Source organism: Brassica oleracea, unplaced genomic scaffold (assembly GCF_000695525.1).
Source record: "Brassica oleracea var. oleracea cultivar TO1000 unplaced genomic scaffold, BOL UnpScaffold00916, whole genome shotgun sequence".
Lineage (NCBI taxonomy): Eukaryota > Viridiplantae > Streptophyta > Magnoliopsida > Brassicales > Brassicaceae > Brassica > Brassica oleracea.
The window spans coordinates 21,681-38,200 of NW_013617517.1; the positions used below are offsets into that span (position 1 = coordinate 21,681).

Here is a 16,520-nt window from a genome sequence, read left to right on the forward strand (position 1 = left end):
ACTGATAACTAAATATTTTTCAGTTTTATACTTAGGTTCTATTATATTCCACTTAAAATTTGTGAACCAAGATGCCTTTTTTTCCATGAGTAGTGATAGGTTTAATAATTGAAAAAGGGATTCCATAAAACTTTTCTCAATATATTGGTGGAAAAAGTTAGGTTACCTGCCTCTTTTGCTGACCATGGAATCCACTTCTCATTGACTCCATGCATCTTTAGTTGTTTATATACATATATACTTTCATCTGCGTATACTTTTTCTGCATAAAATTGGAAAATATGTAATTAGAAGCATCCGTTCCCGCTCTTTTCGGTGCGCTTGATTTTCTTGGATAAAGACAAGAAAACGTGTTGTATGCCTAGTTGTATCTCAAGAAAAACCGAAGAAGAAAACAAAAAGACTTTTAAAGAGTCGAGACTATAGTGTGAGTGAGTGAGACCAAAGTCAGTAAACTACGATGTTGGTCTTCCACCAAACACTTGCGGCAAAAGAGGGAAAAGAAAACGATAAATATGCATAAATATTTCCAGCAAAAGAAGAAAAAAAAAACTACACATTCCCTCTATTTCATAAAATGTATCATTCTAACATTATTTTTTTATTTCTATTTCATAAAATGTATCATTCTAACATTATTTTTTTTATTTCAAAAAGTATCATTCTACATTGTTAATATAACTTTTATAAATAATTATTTTATTTAAATAATTATAAATTTATATTAGTATATTTTATCATTTTTTAAAATCTGCATGAAATGTGACTTCTTGCAGAATAGAGAGAATATATAGTATATTAATATTTAAACATCCACTTAAATGATTTTAGTCTTGTTTCATGTTAACATGTAGAAGAAAGATTTGCAAAAAGACCTTTAATAATAGTTATATTTAAAACTTTCATTGGTACGTTTTGGGGATAGAGTTTATCTAAACCTTTTATTTTTTTAGAGCATCTCTAATTACACCGTAAAATGGAGTGAAAAATACAGTTATGAACAAATAAAAAAACTTTATTTTATATATGGAGTAATGTATTTTTTATTTATTCGTGACTGCATTTTCTATTTTATTTTGCAGTTTTTTTTTTTCAGCAGGGGTTGGAGATGACCACATATAGATAATTTTCTTATAGTTTGCGCGGTAAAATATATAGTGGAGTTAGTTGAAATAACGTTGCAGGATATGATACAATCATGTGCTATCATTTTATTTATTTATTTTTTTTGATTAATTATTAAAATCTCAAAAGAAAATTACATACCTGAACTTGATTTGCTTTAGGCAGCCCAACATGTATTTACTTATTTATAAGTCCTTCCCTCCGTATGTTAAACTCCATTCTCTTTCTCGTTCTCTCCCTCTCTAACACAATTTATTTCAGAGAATCAAAAGATCTTTTAAGCTGAATTTAGTAGAATTTATGGATAACCAAATCAGTGCTCTTCTTGGCTGGCCTTACTACTACTCTCATGGAAAGGTAAGTTTTAAACATTATTTCTAAAGCTGAGTTTCCTCTATTCCCTCCAAAAGAGTGTTCTTCTTCTGCTTTTGCTTTATCTTTCTTTCAGTTTTGATTTTGCTTAATTTGGCTAATAATGTCTTGTCCAAAACAAGAAATTTCTTACAGTTTTATTTCTTCTTCTTCTTGGTCTATTTAATAAACACCCGAATGTAGTAGACCTAGTTGCTAAGATTCAACAAGTTTTACAGAATGGTGGTCTTAATATGCAACTAGGTGACTCAGTCTTTGAAGTGTTTAAGGATTTTTGCATGTCACCTAATTATAAGAACATGTTTTGTTTACATATTCTCTGAAGTCAAGCATAATCACCAAATGTTGTAGCTTAGTTGCTCATAATGAGTTTCTTAACCTCCAACTCGATAACTCAAATCCTTGCTAGTTTGTGATAAGTGTTAATAACACATCTCAAAAGTACAGAGTTTAACCAGTGGCGATCAATGAGTGATTGTTCATGTAGGTGTCCCCTGTTTGTTTCCTCTGTTCTGTCCCATCTAGCTTATTTACTTTTTCCTCTGTTTCTTTCCTTTTTGACTATTTATTTATTTATTTGCACTTCTGTAAAATTTACAGACTACAGAAGAATTAAGACACTCTCATCTGTGCACAACACTAGAGCTAGAACAAACAAAAATGTTTGCTCGTGAGGAAATAAGAAAGAGAGATGAACAACTCGTCAATCTTAAAGACATATTAACCAAAACCATTACAGAAAGAGACGAAGCCCTCGAGAAATGTCAGCGCCTCATGTTCGATAACCTCTCGCGTCAACAACAGAAGCATATGACTCCTCCTTTATCCGGAGCCTCAAGCATTGATGATGAAACATTGCAGCCTCAAAAACTAGCATCAAACAAGAGCTTCTCCTCCTCGGACTGCGAAGAGAGCCTCATGTCACCCACTGATCACGTCATAAACCCACAACCATCTCAGCCTGAAGAAGTCTCAGATGCTGAGATTATGGATCCACTGCTTCCTGACAAGCCACTGCCTGAGAAGGGTAAACTTCTAGAAGCTGTTTTAAAGGCAGGGCCTCTGCTTCAGACACTGCTCTTAGCTGGTCCATTACCTCAATGGCGATATCCGCCACCGCCTCTCAAGACTTTCGAGATCCCTCCAGTCACCGTCCAGTGCCCTAACGTCAACAATGGGTGTGGAAAATTCAACAGGAAGAGAGTATTCTCAGATGGGTCACATTCAGAGGCTAAGTATCAGAAAGTTCTTCTCCACTGACCAACGATCAACACAACTCTGGCTACTGATTTTTACTCTTAAAGTTGTAGTACTAATAGTCATCTGATATACCATTTACTTAGGTCAGTTTCAAGATTAACTCCCACTTAGGTTTCAAGTGGGAGTGATCTTTTGTACATTAAGGCTTTTGGTTATGCGCCATTGTGGAGACAGAGTCAGATCCATTTAGGGTTTAGATTTAAACTATTGAAGAAAAAGAAAAAAAAACTCCCCTGGTTTGACCTCCAAGTCAATGGAGAGTTAATGCTATGTGTGAGAGTTTGCTATCTTGTTTATTTCTCTAGGGATGCTTGCTGTGTTTTTTTCTTTTTGAGGGTTTTATATCTCAAATCCGTTTTCACACTCATGTGCTTGGCTCCATGATGTGTTAAATTACGGTTTCTTTTCTTGTTTTTCTTATGCTGAGGGTTTTTCCCACTCATATTATGTTAATCTCTGAAGCTCAAGACTTTATAGCTTCATAATGTAATTTGTTTTTGTCTGCGCGCAGTAACTGAAATTTAGTAATTAAAGAGGTTGCTTATTACTTGCTTGTAGCCTTTGTGGGGATGCGCTTTAATGATTTTTTAACTTTGAGATAATTTAATTAATATTGTTGCTTTTAGGGAGAGATGGGTGAGAAGAAGTCGTTAGTAAAACCCAACAACGTAAAGGTATATAAACCCGAAGCTATTTCTTTGTCGGTTCGGGTGGGTCCTAAAGATCTGAAGCCGGATCTTCTTGTCCATGTAACATGAGTTTAAAAGTGTCAACATAGACAATCACTCATGGATTGCCTGGTCCATTTACTACTTATTCCTATTTTAACGGTCATGAGTTAGAGCCAAATACTATAGTTAAGAAAGTACACAGATAGACTCCCTTTGGAAATTCAGACACCAAACCCAGGGCTGTTCAATATGGTAAAACCGAACCGTACCGAACCGAACCGAATCGAACCGAACCGAAATAGACAATATGGTTTGGTTTTGGTATATACCATATAAACCGAATGGATATAATTTTATAAAAACCGTAGGATTTGGATATGGTTTGGTAGATAACCGATTAAACCAAATAAACCGAACAAAACCGATTAAAAGTAGAAACATGTAAATATGTATCTATTTTATAACAATACATGAAAATCTATTTGTTACATAAGTTAAATTTGTGTTAATAACTATTACCATAATGTTATAGTAATAAAGAACCTTATATAATTTGTAAAACACTTGAATACATCGCAATTCAGACATCTTATTTTCTAAGTCTTTTTTTTTTAATCTTTTTGCTTTATTTTAGTATTCACTAAATTAATATGAAGATGATAAATTTGATGAAAAATAATTAATGGAAAATTTTCACAACTTTTTTCTTATCTATAAACAAACAGAGTTTCGTGTTTTCATTTTATATGATCTCAAACTAAATAATTATGTTTTTTGGTATAAAACCGAATAAACCGAAAACCGACGGTATATAAACCGAACCGAACCGAAGTAAATATGGATTTAGAATGGTAGTTATATTTTACTAACCGAAATACCGAAAACCGAAAAAAACCGAACCTAAACCGAACCGATATCCGGATTGAACACCCCTAGGTCCAAACCAGTTCTGGTTCAAGTTTTAGTTAACCGGTTGAACTAACAACCTGAGGAACTCCTGAAGAGTAAGAGTGAGTATTAGGTCCTCTCTGCGTCTTTCTAGTATTGTATGAACCGCAGCTACTGCACTTATGCGCGATCAAATGAAACCGGACATCCGTGTTTGAACCACAGTCATTGCAAAGAATCCATACCTGCTTCAATCCAATCACATAAGCAAACACACAAACTCGTGAATGCAATATTGATATTCAATCTCACTTACCATCTTGTCTTCGTACACTTTTGGGATTTTGTAAGCAGCAACCTTCGCAAATTTGAATGGAAGATTCAATGAACATAAGAGAACTGTACAATAGAGTTATATGATGAAGCCTTTTACCTCTTCATCAAGTTTCTTCCACACGCTGGACATGTCACATATCGATTTAGAGCATAAAGGGCATGTGTATCTACAACAACAACAAAAAAGTTTGTGTTTGTTTATCAATGGCTAGCTTCATAAAAAACTTGTGAGTTCTTTTACCGGTTATGCAGCTCCATATCTTTGGTACACTCTAAATGCACAGCGTGACCACATCGCAGGACCGTGATATCTTTTGTCGAATCAAACAGATACTGAGCACAAATAGACTTAAATCAGGACACAACTATGTTGAGTCAGTTAAGAAATGGGTTAGATTTTGATTATTTTACCTCAAAACAAACCGGGCAATTGTGATGCAATGCGCCTTCCAGACACCGGTGCTTGTCCTCCAAAACTTTGGAGTAGCAACATCCTGTTTCAAGGAAACAAAATAAAATGTCAGAAACAAAGAAAGATGCGAGCATTTTCTAGAAACAAGCACATAAAGTTTTGTCTCTCTTACGACATCTTTTGCAATGGAAGAAGTTTTCTTTTTGATATTAAGAGTTTTCAAGACTCCTAAAGCAAATGTTGTAGTATAGTATTTGTCGAAACAGTTCTGAGGGATATCAAAGCACTGAGAATGCAAGTACTCACTTAATCTAAGTGCAACCAATGATTTAAAAGGTTTCTAAACTAATGATTAATGATAAATGAAATGACTTTCTTTACTAAGCGAAAAGAGAACTCATGGGCATAGGGATTAGACTTTGGGTGATCAAGTATCAAACTAAGGATGACAAATGATCAATCAAACTATCAACCTTAAGCCTAGACACAATTCTAAGCAAGCTCTATGTCTAGATGAATGCTCATTTGCTAACATATCTCAAACATCAAATGTCTTTGGTTGAATAATATGAAAGCAATCATTACTAACAAGTCTATTAGCTATCTTAGCAAAGCCTAGGAGAGTTGTCTCAGGCATTTCATCAAACATCTTTTGGGTGGGAAATGTCTATTGATCAACTTTTGAGTGGCCAACTCAGAAGATGCATTATGAATACTCTACTAGCAAGGAACAAGAATGATCTACACTAAAACATCCTAGAACTAACCTAATCACCCTTAATCTCCCTAACCCATGAATTCAAAAAGTGATTACTCACTAATCTCCATGATTCCTCTTAAACCCATATTGGATTTCAGATTAATCATGTAGAGAAAAATATAAGAAATCAACAATAACACAAGAACATAACAATCAAAATCCAAGAGATGAACTTCTCAAGAGAGTTTTTGTGTATTTCTCAATAGATCCAAGATAATCCGCCTCTGGTGGTTACAAAAAATCTTTAAAACATAGGTTTTTCCAAGTACAAAACGTCCAAAATAAATTGCAAAAAGGTCCTTGAGAAATCATGATTTTCGGCAGCAGAACAACGCGGAGCGACTTGCAGGTGTCGCTCCGGGAAGTCGCTCCAGGGCCGATGGTCGCGAGCGAATTTGGTGTGTCGCTCCAACGGGTCACTCTGGATCGGGAGCGACCTTGGTAGGTTGCTCTGAGAGGTCGCTCCAGGGTCATCTAAGACTGTTCGGAGTAACGAGAACGCGAGCGACTTCATGGCGTCGCTTTAGAAAGGTCGCTCTGAGAGGTGGGACACAGCGACTTCGTGATGTCGCTCCGGGAGGTCGCTCCCATGCTCTGATCGTTTAATGATCACCTATTTCACCTCCTTTGAGCTCCAGATGCATCCAAATGTCCCCAAGAACTCCATGTGACACTCCAGTACCTAATAGAGACTCATGTATGCAAAATGCAACCTAAACATGTCTAAATTCTAATCTCTATGATGAAAATGTTTATGAATGAATGGATAAAACAATGCAAATATGCAAGATATCACTTTTCCTCTGGTCCAATTAAAACGAACATATCAACAGTTAAGATAAGACTCTGTTTTTTTAATTGGTAACCACAAATTCAGTTTATCTACCTGCATATCCCACAGTCATCGCAGTGATATTGCTTCTTGGAAAGCTGAAACAACCAGTGTTGAGTTTTATTGGTACAACTTCCAGTTTATAAGAAATATAAATCGATTGGAAAAGCTTACATCATCGTCGAAAAATTTGCATTTTGAGCAGAAGTACTTCCCCATACATACACCACAGGTGGAGCAGTTTTGCTGGACCTGAAGAAAACAATCAGAGGTCAGCATCAAGAAACATGGTTACACACATAAAAACTGATACTCACGTCTTGTTCTGTCCCACAAAGCGAGCATATGACCTGAAAATACAACAAATCAACACTAGAAATGTTATCACAGTGAACAAACAGAATCTACATATACATAACTCTCAATATGATCTCGAAACCTTAGAAACATCATGTCGAGGAAGATCATGTCTAAGGAGCTGTTCAGTTTGAAGAGAATCCTGTGGAAACAAACAGAACACAAAAGTTTTCAGAAAAAAAAAAAACAAACAGAACACATTAGTTTCACTTTTATATAATCTTCACTTATGTAACCCAAACTTGTTCTTTCACATCTGTACAATGGATGTTGATATAATATGGTGGGATCTTAAGTAAATATGGGCATCTAAACACAAACTTTATACCTTAGCTTCGTTGTGGCAGTGTCTGCAATCGAATACTTCATCACAGCATGGTGCTCTGATCTTGCATCGTCTTCTATAATGTGAGCACCTAAACACAAAAGAAGGAAAAGAAGGGAAAAAAAACTTAGCTTTGATGACCAAAAAAGATGTTGAAAAGAAGATTTGATAAGTGTTGTTTACCCATAATACCCAGAACTAATCTCCATAAGATGCGTAACGTGAGAGTCAAGTTCTTGATTTTGCTCATTTTCCTGGAAACCAGTATCCATTTTTCACTTTTAAAGTTTTGATCTTTCCTACTCTTAGATCAATTACTGACTCAGAATTGAAGGTCTCGTCGAGGGTAACGTAAACTGAAGAGATGGCTAGATGTTTGTTAATGGAGTTGCGGAGAAGAAAAGAAAGCAGGTGGGATCTTTATTTTATATGAGATGCAAGGTGATGACTCGGCTACAGCTACACGTTAGATTTTTTACTTTGGCCTAATCAACAAATCTATGTACGTGATTAGGAAAATGGAAATTGCAAATCATAAATATTTATTTTCTATTTCGGTTAATTGAATTCCTTTGCTTTTCGAAATTTTATATTTTCAGGTTGCATTTTTGTTGAAATATCTCCTCTTTCTCTTGGAAAAGCTATTCATGCAGAGCTGATCCTAAAATTTTAGGACTGTAAACGATGTAGTGAAAGTTTCAATAAAAAATGTAAATTTGAGAATTTTTGTTTATATATTATTTAAAAAAATTGGAGAGTATTGGTCAATTTTTCACTGATCTATGTTCATCGCCGGCCATGCATTCACGTTTCTGGAAGAAATAATAAAAATAGTATATTTTTTTTTTTTTTGTAAAAAAGCTTTCAATTAAAAAAAACAAAATACAAGATGTGATTTGTTAAATCAAATAGTTTGAGAAAGTTTAGTACATAAAGTAAGCATTGAAAGAGCTATAGAAACCCAATGAGTTAGAATAACTCTTTAGTTTAACCAAACTTGAAAGGTTTCTTGTGCGCTTCATTAGGAACCTCGACCCTTACGACCTCGACTTCCTCGTCCACGAACTGTATGCCATTCCATCTCTTGGTACCTTTGTGTACGCTTGAGCAGCCTACCCCCTCTTGACACACTTCCATATTCATCCATTTGCTCATTAATATGGAAATCACTTTCCATATTACCCTGCTCCTGGATAAACTTGGTTGAGTGAGGGGTCATGATTGTTGGATCATTTCCTGAGGGTGTAGCACCCTCATTACTGATAATAGCAGATGGAACATTGTCCATAACTTGGGTTGGAATAGTGTGAGCAGATGGTGAACCTGCTAGTATAGAGGCTGAAGTTGACTTGGCACTAGGAGACAAGTGTTCGAAAGCAATGGAGCTATTCTTAGGAGAAGTAGCTCCCTGAGGTTCTGAGGAAGTTTCTGAACCTCCGGATTGGGAAGGAGAATGATGAGGCTGAAGCACTGTTGAAAATTTAGATACTGTTTGAATTGGCAGTATATCTGTGCTCACCTTAGGCATGTTGCTCGCTGGTGTCTCTTTACTTGATTCAGTGTTTACCAACAAAGGATTGATATCAACCACAGGAATCTCCACCTCTTCCTGATCTTGTTTACTTTCATTATTGAGAACCAACTTGTCCTCTTTAAGTAAGCACCTTTTTGCTTTGTGACCTAAGCTCCCACATCTTTCACAAGTTGATGGAATCCAAGAATAAACCACATCGACCAAAAACATGTTACCAAGCTTATCATCCAATGCAATTTTTTTGGGAAAATTCTTATCAAGCTCAATTTCCACTAAAATTTTAGCCTCTCCTATGTTGAACGGATCCAGCCTTGGCTTATGAGTAAGCATAGGCTCACCAAGACCGGAAGCAATGTGAGAAATCCCAAGTCTGGAATAGCAACTTGTTGGAATATTTTTTAGAGTCACCCAAGCGGGGACAAATAAAAAAGGTTTTATTATTAATATAAAAAAAGTTTTATTATTAATATAAAAAAGGTTTTATTATTAATATAAAAAAGGACAAATAAATAGTATATTGACAAATAAAAAAGGTTTTATTATTAATATAAGAGAAAATTGAAGTCTATGATAAATTATTAACATAGCAAACACTCGGTATTAGATTTGATTCAGTTGGCGCGCCAGTTTAAGAACCAGGTTTTATAGTGTGTCCAATGTCAATCACATGTCTTGTCTTTTTAAAAGCAGAACAAGATAGGATTGGATAGGATCCTCCCACTAGCTGGCTCATTAGTATAGGTCCATTATTTTTATATTCTCACCACTCAAAACACTATTACTACTATAGTTGATGTACGTTTTACGCGACTATCCACTATTTTTTTTTTTGTGACACCTCCACTATACAAAAATCGATTAATACATATTTATTTACATAAACTTTATTTAGGTCACAAGATTTGTCAAATGCATCACCCTAGACCGTTGGATGACCCAGCTTGGATCTACTAACAATATAGTGTATATCTTTTTATTTATTAAAAATAATAAGATATATATCATCTTTATTTCCTATTTTGTTGTTTTAAAAAAAATCCTATTTCGTTTGATTCATTAAATTTCACGTACATGCTATAGCATATAGTGTAGCCGAGTATATACGGATATGCGCATTTTTATAAGCATATGTACAGGTGCAGGTCTAATATAAATTCACATAGAACAGTATGAAAATTTATCAATTCATATAATAAAAACTATCTCATTTTAGTTCTAGAAAACAATGCGCCACCTTTTAGCTTCATCCGTTCGTTAGCCCAAACGTAACAAAAACTGGTCAAAGGGGAGGCGCCAACGGTTTAGAAACAACAATTGCTCAAAGAAACTGTTACGTTGTTAAATCTTTTTTCATTTTTTGTTAATTTAACATTTGACCTTTTTTTTTGTTGAGAAGAAACAAAAAACAGATAGAGAAAACCAAATCTTCAGCGTAACAAATAAAAGCAAAGTTGATATGAAAGTTTTGAGAACAGGTCATTCCCTTTCATAACTTATACTTATCATCATCCTCATGAACGAATCTCTAGCACTAACTCCTGCGCCTTGGCCAGCAATTAGCAAGGTCGAAGTTTGTTACCGAGCTTTCTTCAACATCTCTTCTTACGGAATCTTGGAAAACTATGAAACTCCGAGTGTCATCTTCGGATACGCATTGCCTCTTCTTGAGTTGCAGATCATTATCATCTTCGTTTTAATAGTGTTATCTCATATGTTCCTTAGATTTATTGGCGTACCACAGTTCGTTTCTTACATGTTTGTAAGTTACAACACACCAAATCTTGATTTCTTGATTTCAAAAGTTATAATCTCGTGTGTCACAAAAAAAAAAAAAAGTTATAATCTCGTCATTTCTTGTGTCGCAAGTAACATGTTTTTGGTGTTTTTAATCAGACGGGGTTGCTTCTGGGACGTCACCTATTTGATCTTCAGGACTTTTCTTCCCACCGTTTATCGTTAGACGTGGCGTTAGATGGTAACATAGCGTTAGAAGGTGTGGCCAACTTGGGTTTAATAATGTTCACGTTCTTGATGGGCGTGAAGACCAACAAAAGAGCCGTGTTTCATATCGGTAAAGGCACGGTTGCGATCGCGGTTTTGTCCTTTGTGGTGACTATGACCGCCGGATTAGCCTTTAGAAACTTCCAGCTAGACAAGGCCGACCCTCTCTATATGCCTCTGAAACTGGCTCCAACAGAACGCACCGTGATTGTATCAGTTCAAGCGTTAACGCTGTTACCCGTAATAACGCACCTGGTATATGAGCTTAAGATTCCAAACTCGGAGCTCGGCCGCCTCGCCATATCTATTGCAACGATTAATGATCTCCTAGGATTTATCACTCTGCAATGCGTTTCCTACGTAGCATCATACAGGTATGCAAGATATCCTCGTTTTTTCTTTTGCTAAGAGACATCCTAGATTTAGGGTTTAATTGTTGCATTTCTCATTACTTTTTTTATATCAAGTTAAAAAAAAAAGTTAGATATATATTCAAGTTTTTTATTCTTACCTCCTCGAACTAGGTTGTAGCTGAAGTCTAAAGATTTGGGTTTTCTTCCAAAAGACTCTAATCTCTTAATAGAAGACTTTTGACATACATGCTATTTTTTCATTGGCTAATAATTTCTAATTGTTATTATATATTTTGAAAAACTCTTTTGAATTTCTTAGCGTTGTGCATGCTCTAAAGCGATAAACTTGGTCAACAATTTAAAACATTCATCATACTTTCTATTTCATCAATTCGAGAGATAGGAGATAGAAAGTATGATGAATGTTATCAAATGTGGTTCGCTACAAAATGAGTATCATAAAGTTCTTTCTGCTATAAAGTTATAAAAACAGTATTATTTTTTTAATCAATTTAACAATAATTCAAAAAAGAAAAAAAAAACTTGCTCAAAAGATTAACCATATTAATATATTATTTTACTATCTAGCCGATGGCATGGTATAATTTTTCTTTTAGATGATATGGTTTTTGAACACATTACAATAGTTTAAAACTGTCATGCAGGTATGTATCGCCTAGAATAGCCAACCGCGATGCATTGGCAATGACCATCTTAATCCTTGTGATCCTATTCATCATCAAGCCTACGGCTCAATGGATAGTCGACACAAGTCCAGAAGGCAAACCCGTACGGGAACTCTATGTATACGGAACAATTATGACCGCAATCGCTGCGAGTATTTGCACAACTTATTTCCACCAAGTCCACGTTTTAGGAGCTATATTGGTCGGGATGGCCATCCCAGACGGTCCACCTCTTGGGTCTGCGTTAGAAGCCAAGTTTGAGGGATTGGTTACAAACATATTTTTACCGATTTCAATAGTGGTAATGACCATGAAAGCTGACATTTCAAAGGTATTGTACGCGTTCGATGACATAGCCATTAACATATTTTTGGTGGGTTTCACATTGGTCGTCAAATGGACTGCTACTTTTGGGTCTTGCTTGATCTTCAAGTTACCTACTAACGAATCTATTATCCTCGCCATTATGATGAACTATAAGGGTTTCGTCGACTTATGCTTCTTTGAAGGAGCCGCGAATCATCGGGTAAGATAACTTTATATTAAAAACCTGAACACACTTACATGCATGCATATATCATTATTTCGAATTAATGGGTTTATTTTATTTTTATTTTGTAATGTAGAATCTATCGCAAGCCACTCACACGTTCATGATAATATACGTTCTTTTGATCGCGGGAGTTTTACCTACTACTGTGAAAACACTGTACGATCCAAAGAGGAAGTATATAGGATACGTCAAGAGAGACATCATGCATCTGAAACCAAACTCAGATCTCAAGATCCTAACATGTTTGCACAAACCGGACAATATCTCTGGCGTGCTCTCGCTGCTACAACTGCTCTCTTTCACTCCTGACGGCGAGAGTAATAAAGACAGAGGAGTCATCGCTGTCACAGCATTACACCTCGTGAAACTCGCTGGAAGTTCGTTTCCAATCTTGATACCACACGACAAGCGGACTAAACCCCAGTTGCATCAAAACACTTACATTCAAACAATGATGCTCGTGTTCTCCGAGTTTCAACAAGAGAATTCGGCATCTACGACTGTTAGCTTCTTCACAGCTTACTCTCAAGAGGATCTAATGGATCATGACATTTGCAATCTTGCTTTAGACCACCACACATCGATGATCATCGTCCCTTCTGGACGAAAATGGTCACCTGATGGATTATATGAATCTGACGATAATGTGATCAGAAGTGTGAACGCTTCTCTCCTCGACCGTGCTCCCTGTTCTGTAGGTGTACTCAATGACCGAAGCTACCGCACCAAGAAAAAGATTAACGGTACCGTTAACGTTGGTGTGATCTTCATTGGAGGTAAAGATGATCGCGAGGCCATCTCGCTTGCGAAATGGATGAGACAGAATCCGAGAGTGAGTCTCACGGTGATCCGGTTTTTATCTGGTCAAGAACCAGACAAGAATAAGAATTGGGATTACCTTGTTGATAATGGGGTCTTAAATGATTTGAAAGAAACATATGCATCCTCTGAGAATTTCGTTTATGCGGAGAAGATAGTCAACGGTGGTCCCGCGGTGGCCACCGCCGTAAGATTGGCGGCGGAAGATTATGACTTGATGATTGTAGGGAGAGGTCGCGACGATGATTTGCTGGATGTCTCGGGTTTGGCGGAATGGATGGAGCTTCCGGAGTTAGGAGTCATAGGAGATTTGCTTGCATGTAAAGATCTAAAAAGTAGGGTTTCTGTTTTAGTAGTTCAACAACAGCAGCAACATGAGTGAGTGTAGTTGTGTAACCTGTCAATGATTTGCTTGCATATGAAGATCTAAATTACATTAACAAATTCATTTCTTCTCATCTTGTTTTGATTTAAAAGTCCATGATTCCTAACTAAAAGTTATAGTATACGTACTAATAACAACAAAACTATAATTTTCACCATAATAATTTGCGCAAATGATTTGTCCCACTCCGATAAAGACTTAGTGACCACTGCCGAATAATTTTTACCTGTCATGCCAGAGTCATTGCTTCTCTTTCGTCTTTACCGCTAAGTAAGATCATACAGATTGCAGACTTTGTAGGATAAGACCATGCGCAGCAGGGATTTTAGTGAGGTTCATGGGCTCGAGTTCTAAGGGGCCGATGAATAAAAGAAAATAAAAAATGGGTTTGTTTTGATGAACCGGGCCTTACGAGTGATATCGTATGAAGCGGGTTCAAGCCACGCGTCGTGTGTTGATTTGTTGAACGAAAGCGCGTAGAGGAGGAGGAAAGTTGGGCTTCCCCATGTATCGACTCATTTGCTCTTCTCGACCAAAAGCTAGGGTTTCGTTGTGAGAGGCGATTTCTCGTGCGACGCCGTCTCCCGGAGGTTTTCTCGTTCTAATCGACGACGGAGTGTCTTCTCCACTTGCTCAGGTGAGTATCGAGTAGATTGAGGGTTAAATTGGGTCGATTTTGTGGTCGAAACTCGAAACCGTTTTCTCGGATTTCAAATCAATTTGGGGCTTTCGAGTTTGGGATGTAAATCGATATCTGGGTTTCGAATAATTGCTGTAAATCGTCATGGTCGTTTCATTTAGGGTTCGTTTCTCTGAGATTTCAAATCGATAGAGGGATTTCGAGTTAGGGTTCTAAATTGATTCGGGGTTTCGTTTAATAATTGTATATCCTCAAGAGGGTTCGATATAGGGGTCGTTTATTATATTGTTTGGATTTTAATGTTCTAAAATAGATTCGATTTGTTTTACAGATGGATCCCTCAGAAGAGAGAAAGCATTCAAAGAGGCAAAAGGACTACATCAACATGCTTTCATACACTTGCGATTCAGAATACGGGATTCCGAGAAGGTGTTCCTGTGGTGGGAGAATCATCGACGAGGTTCGAGTGAAGCAGGAGTACGACACTCTTCCTGGGAAGCGTTTCTTCACCTGCGCCAACTACGAGGTAAGACTCTGAAGAACATTTTCATTCATTATGGTTATAGACATACGTATGCTGATATTTTTTTGGTTCTAAACAAGGCTGATGGGTTTCACTATCGTCAGCCTTGGGTGATTGGTGTCCAGGAGCAGATCGAAAGCTTGACTAAGCGTCTGGAGGAGGCTGAGGAGGTGATGAAGTTCGTACCGAGTCTGAAAAATCAGATTGAGACACTAGAGGTTAGTAAACAAATTTTTTTTTTGTGTCACATTTTTCTCTACATATTTTTTTTAATAAACTTATTATGTGAATAAGACATTTTCATTGTTGTTTCCATGTGCAGGCACAGGCTAAAGGGCTCACTCGGCAGGTTGATCGCCTCACTGCGGAGGTTTATAACCTCACGGTGCAAGTAGCTGACCTGGAGAAGCTTTGCTTCGATTAACCACCAAAGGTTAGACTCCATCTTAACTGAACTAGAATTACGTGTTTTGGTTGCTTCGTAGCTAGACGTTAACTAGAACTGAAGTAGGTTGAGTAGAGCTTTAAATGATCTGAACTAGCTAGAGTATAACTCGTACTTGAATTTGCTTTATCATTCATTGTTATGTTTATTGGTTAAAGTTTAAAAATTGTTCGAGTTAAATAAACATGATTTGATGTGTAATGAATGCTAACTGTGAATAAGTTGTTGTGTATTTAAATTTAGTTGTTGTGTAATTACCTGTGGTTGTTTTTGTGTATTTAACCTAAGCGAAACTAGTTTAAAACATAGGGAACCACTTATAAAAACACAAACAATCCACCCTTATAAAATCACTAAAACCTCTAAACATCAAAGAAAACCAAAACAGAAAATGGACCCTTTTTCCCTACACTCTCCCGGGTTTGTTAACATGTTAGCTTCACAGAGCAGTCCACCACTAGACGTAGACTCTGCTGAGGCACCTGTTACCTCTCCCGGGTTAGTTAAACCAGTGGAAAGGAGAAAGTGGTCAACCAAAGAAGACATTGTGTTGATCAGTGCTTGGTTGAACACCAGCAAGGATCCCATTTTCAGTAATGAACAAAAGTTAGGATCCTTTTGGAAGAGGATAGGGGAGTATTTCAATTCGAGTCATCACCTCGTTGGCTCCCTTCCAAGACACTGGAGTCAATGTAAGCAGAGGTGGGGAAGGGTGAATGCGGAGGTCTGCAGGTTTGTGGGATGCCATGAAAGTGCGTTTTTTGATAAAAGATGATATAATGTGAAAAAAAAAATTAGATTATGAAAAAAGATGATAGAATAATGAAAAAAAATATAGCTTATGAAAAAATATGATAGAATAATGCAAAAAAAAAATTAGGTTTTGATAAAAGATGATATAATGTGAAAAAAATATAGATTATGAAAAAAGATGATAGAATAATGGAAAAAAATAGATTTTGATAAAAAATGATACACTAATGAAAAAACAAATTATGAAAAAATATAATAGAATTATAGAAAGATGTACAATTGATTAAATTTTAGTTACAAACCCCCTTTTGTCATTTTAGGAAAAAAAAACACCCAATGTCTTCCTCATCAAGTGATGAAGTTGATGAAGCTTTAGAAGAAATGGTCGACCAAGTAGTTGATAATTTCATCGACTCAGTGATTCATGCTCACCCCAACTAGCTGACGAGACGAGCTTATATCGAAAGAGATCGGGAACAAGGACACAATC

General features: G+C 36.4%; 5 protein-coding genes across 7 annotated transcripts; 3 read left to right on the forward strand and 2 right to left on the reverse strand.

Moving 5' to 3' along the window:
* The first annotated feature begins 1,347 nt into the window (after positions 1-1,347).
* Positions 1,348-3,725, forward strand: LOC106320415. Its single transcript, XM_013758775.1, has 2 exons — positions 1,348-1,482; positions 2,098-3,725. The coding sequence occupies exons 1-2, from the start codon at positions 1,426-1,428 to the stop codon at positions 2,755-2,757; spliced, it is 717 nt and encodes a 238-aa protein (XP_013614229.1). The 5' UTR covers positions 1,348-1,425; the 3' UTR covers positions 2,758-3,725.
* Positions 2,617-7,745, reverse strand: LOC106320414. Of its 3 annotated transcripts, XM_013758773.1 has the most exons (12): positions 7,522-7,745; positions 7,342-7,429; positions 7,096-7,155; positions 6,974-7,006; positions 6,831-6,908; positions 6,711-6,754; positions 5,064-5,146; positions 4,894-4,985; positions 4,750-4,819; positions 4,633-4,674; positions 4,415-4,561; positions 2,618-2,659 (listed from the first exon to the last, which is right to left on the reverse strand). In XM_013758773.1, the coding sequence occupies exons 1-12, from the start codon at positions 7,586-7,588 to the stop codon at positions 2,645-2,647; spliced, it is 819 nt and encodes a 272-aa protein (XP_013614227.1). In that variant the 5' UTR covers positions 7,589-7,745; the 3' UTR covers positions 2,618-2,644. The 3 variants fall into 3 exon arrangements, with proteins under 3 accessions (XP_013614228.1, XP_013614227.1, XP_013614226.1); XM_013758774.1 differs by lacking the exon at positions 4,415-4,561 and having other exon boundaries at positions 2,617-2,659; XM_013758772.1 differs by lacking the exon at positions 2,618-2,659 and having other exon boundaries at positions 4,304-4,561.
* A 614-nt stretch (positions 7,746-8,359) lies between these two features.
* Positions 8,360-9,202, reverse strand: LOC106320418. Its single transcript, XM_013758777.1, has one exon. The coding sequence runs from the start codon at positions 9,200-9,202 to the stop codon at positions 8,360-8,362; it is 843 nt and encodes a 280-aa protein (XP_013614231.1).
* A 1,121-nt stretch (positions 9,203-10,323) lies between these two features.
* On the forward strand, positions 10,324-13,666 carry LOC106320420 (cation/H(+) antiporter 9-like). The gene is made up of 4 exons (XM_013758779.1): positions 10,324-10,631; positions 10,766-11,247; positions 11,892-12,438; positions 12,539-13,666. The coding sequence occupies exons 1-4, from the start codon at positions 10,386-10,388 to the stop codon at positions 13,664-13,666; spliced, it is 2,403 nt and encodes an 800-aa protein (XP_013614233.1). The 5' UTR covers positions 10,324-10,385.
* A 547-nt stretch (positions 13,667-14,213) lies between these two features.
* LOC106320419 lies at positions 14,214-15,256 on the forward strand. Its single transcript, XM_013758778.1, has 4 exons — positions 14,214-14,306; positions 14,641-14,835; positions 14,913-15,050; positions 15,155-15,256. Exons 2-4 carry the CDS (start codon positions 14,641-14,643, stop codon positions 15,254-15,256), a joined length of 435 nt encoding a protein of 144 aa, XP_013614232.1. The 5' UTR covers positions 14,214-14,306.
* Positions 15,257-16,520: the final 1,264 nt, after the last annotated feature.

Bases quoted from the DNA above. Each gene is read 5' to 3' on its own strand.
- LOC106320414 (XM_013758772.1), bottom strand. From the start codon at position 7,588: ATGAGCAAAATCAAGAACTTGACTCTCACGTTACGCATCTTATGGAGA. The intron at 6,755-6,830 runs GTAAGCTTTTCC...TGGTTGTTTCAG, and splicing joins GCAAATTTTTCGACGATGAT to CTTTCCAAGAAGCAATATCA. The intron at 4,820-4,893 runs GTAAAAGAACTC...TTGTTGTTGTAG, and splicing joins GATATGGAGCTGCATAACCG to ATACACATGCCCTTTATGCT.
- LOC106320420 (XM_013758779.1), top strand. From the start codon at position 10,386: ATGAACGAATCTCTAGCACTAACTCCTGCGCCTTGGCCAGCAATTAGC. The intron at 10,632-10,765 runs GTAAGTTACAAC...GTTTTTAATCAG, and splicing joins AGTTCGTTTCTTACATGTTT to ACGGGGTTGCTTCTGGGACG. The intron at 11,248-11,891 runs GTATGCAAGATA...ACTGTCATGCAG, and splicing joins TCCTACGTAGCATCATACAG to GTATGTATCGCCTAGAATAG.
- LOC106320415 (XM_013758775.1), top strand. From the start codon at position 1,426: ATGGATAACCAAATCAGTGCTCTTCTTGGCTGGCCTTACTACTACTCT. The intron at 1,483-2,097 runs GTAAGTTTTAAA...TAAAATTTACAG, and splicing joins ACTACTACTCTCATGGAAAG to ACTACAGAAGAATTAAGACA.
- LOC106320418 (XM_013758777.1), bottom strand. From the start codon at position 9,202: ATGCTTACTCATAAGCCAAGGCTGGATCCGTTCAACATAGGAGAGGCT.
- LOC106320419 (XM_013758778.1), top strand. From the start codon at position 14,641: ATGGATCCCTCAGAAGAGAGAAAGCATTCAAAGAGGCAAAAGGACTAC. The intron at 14,836-14,912 runs GTAAGACTCTGA...GTTCTAAACAAG, and splicing joins TCACCTGCGCCAACTACGAG to GCTGATGGGTTTCACTATCG. The intron at 15,051-15,154 runs GTTAGTAAACAA...TTCCATGTGCAG, and splicing joins ATCAGATTGAGACACTAGAG to GCACAGGCTAAAGGGCTCAC.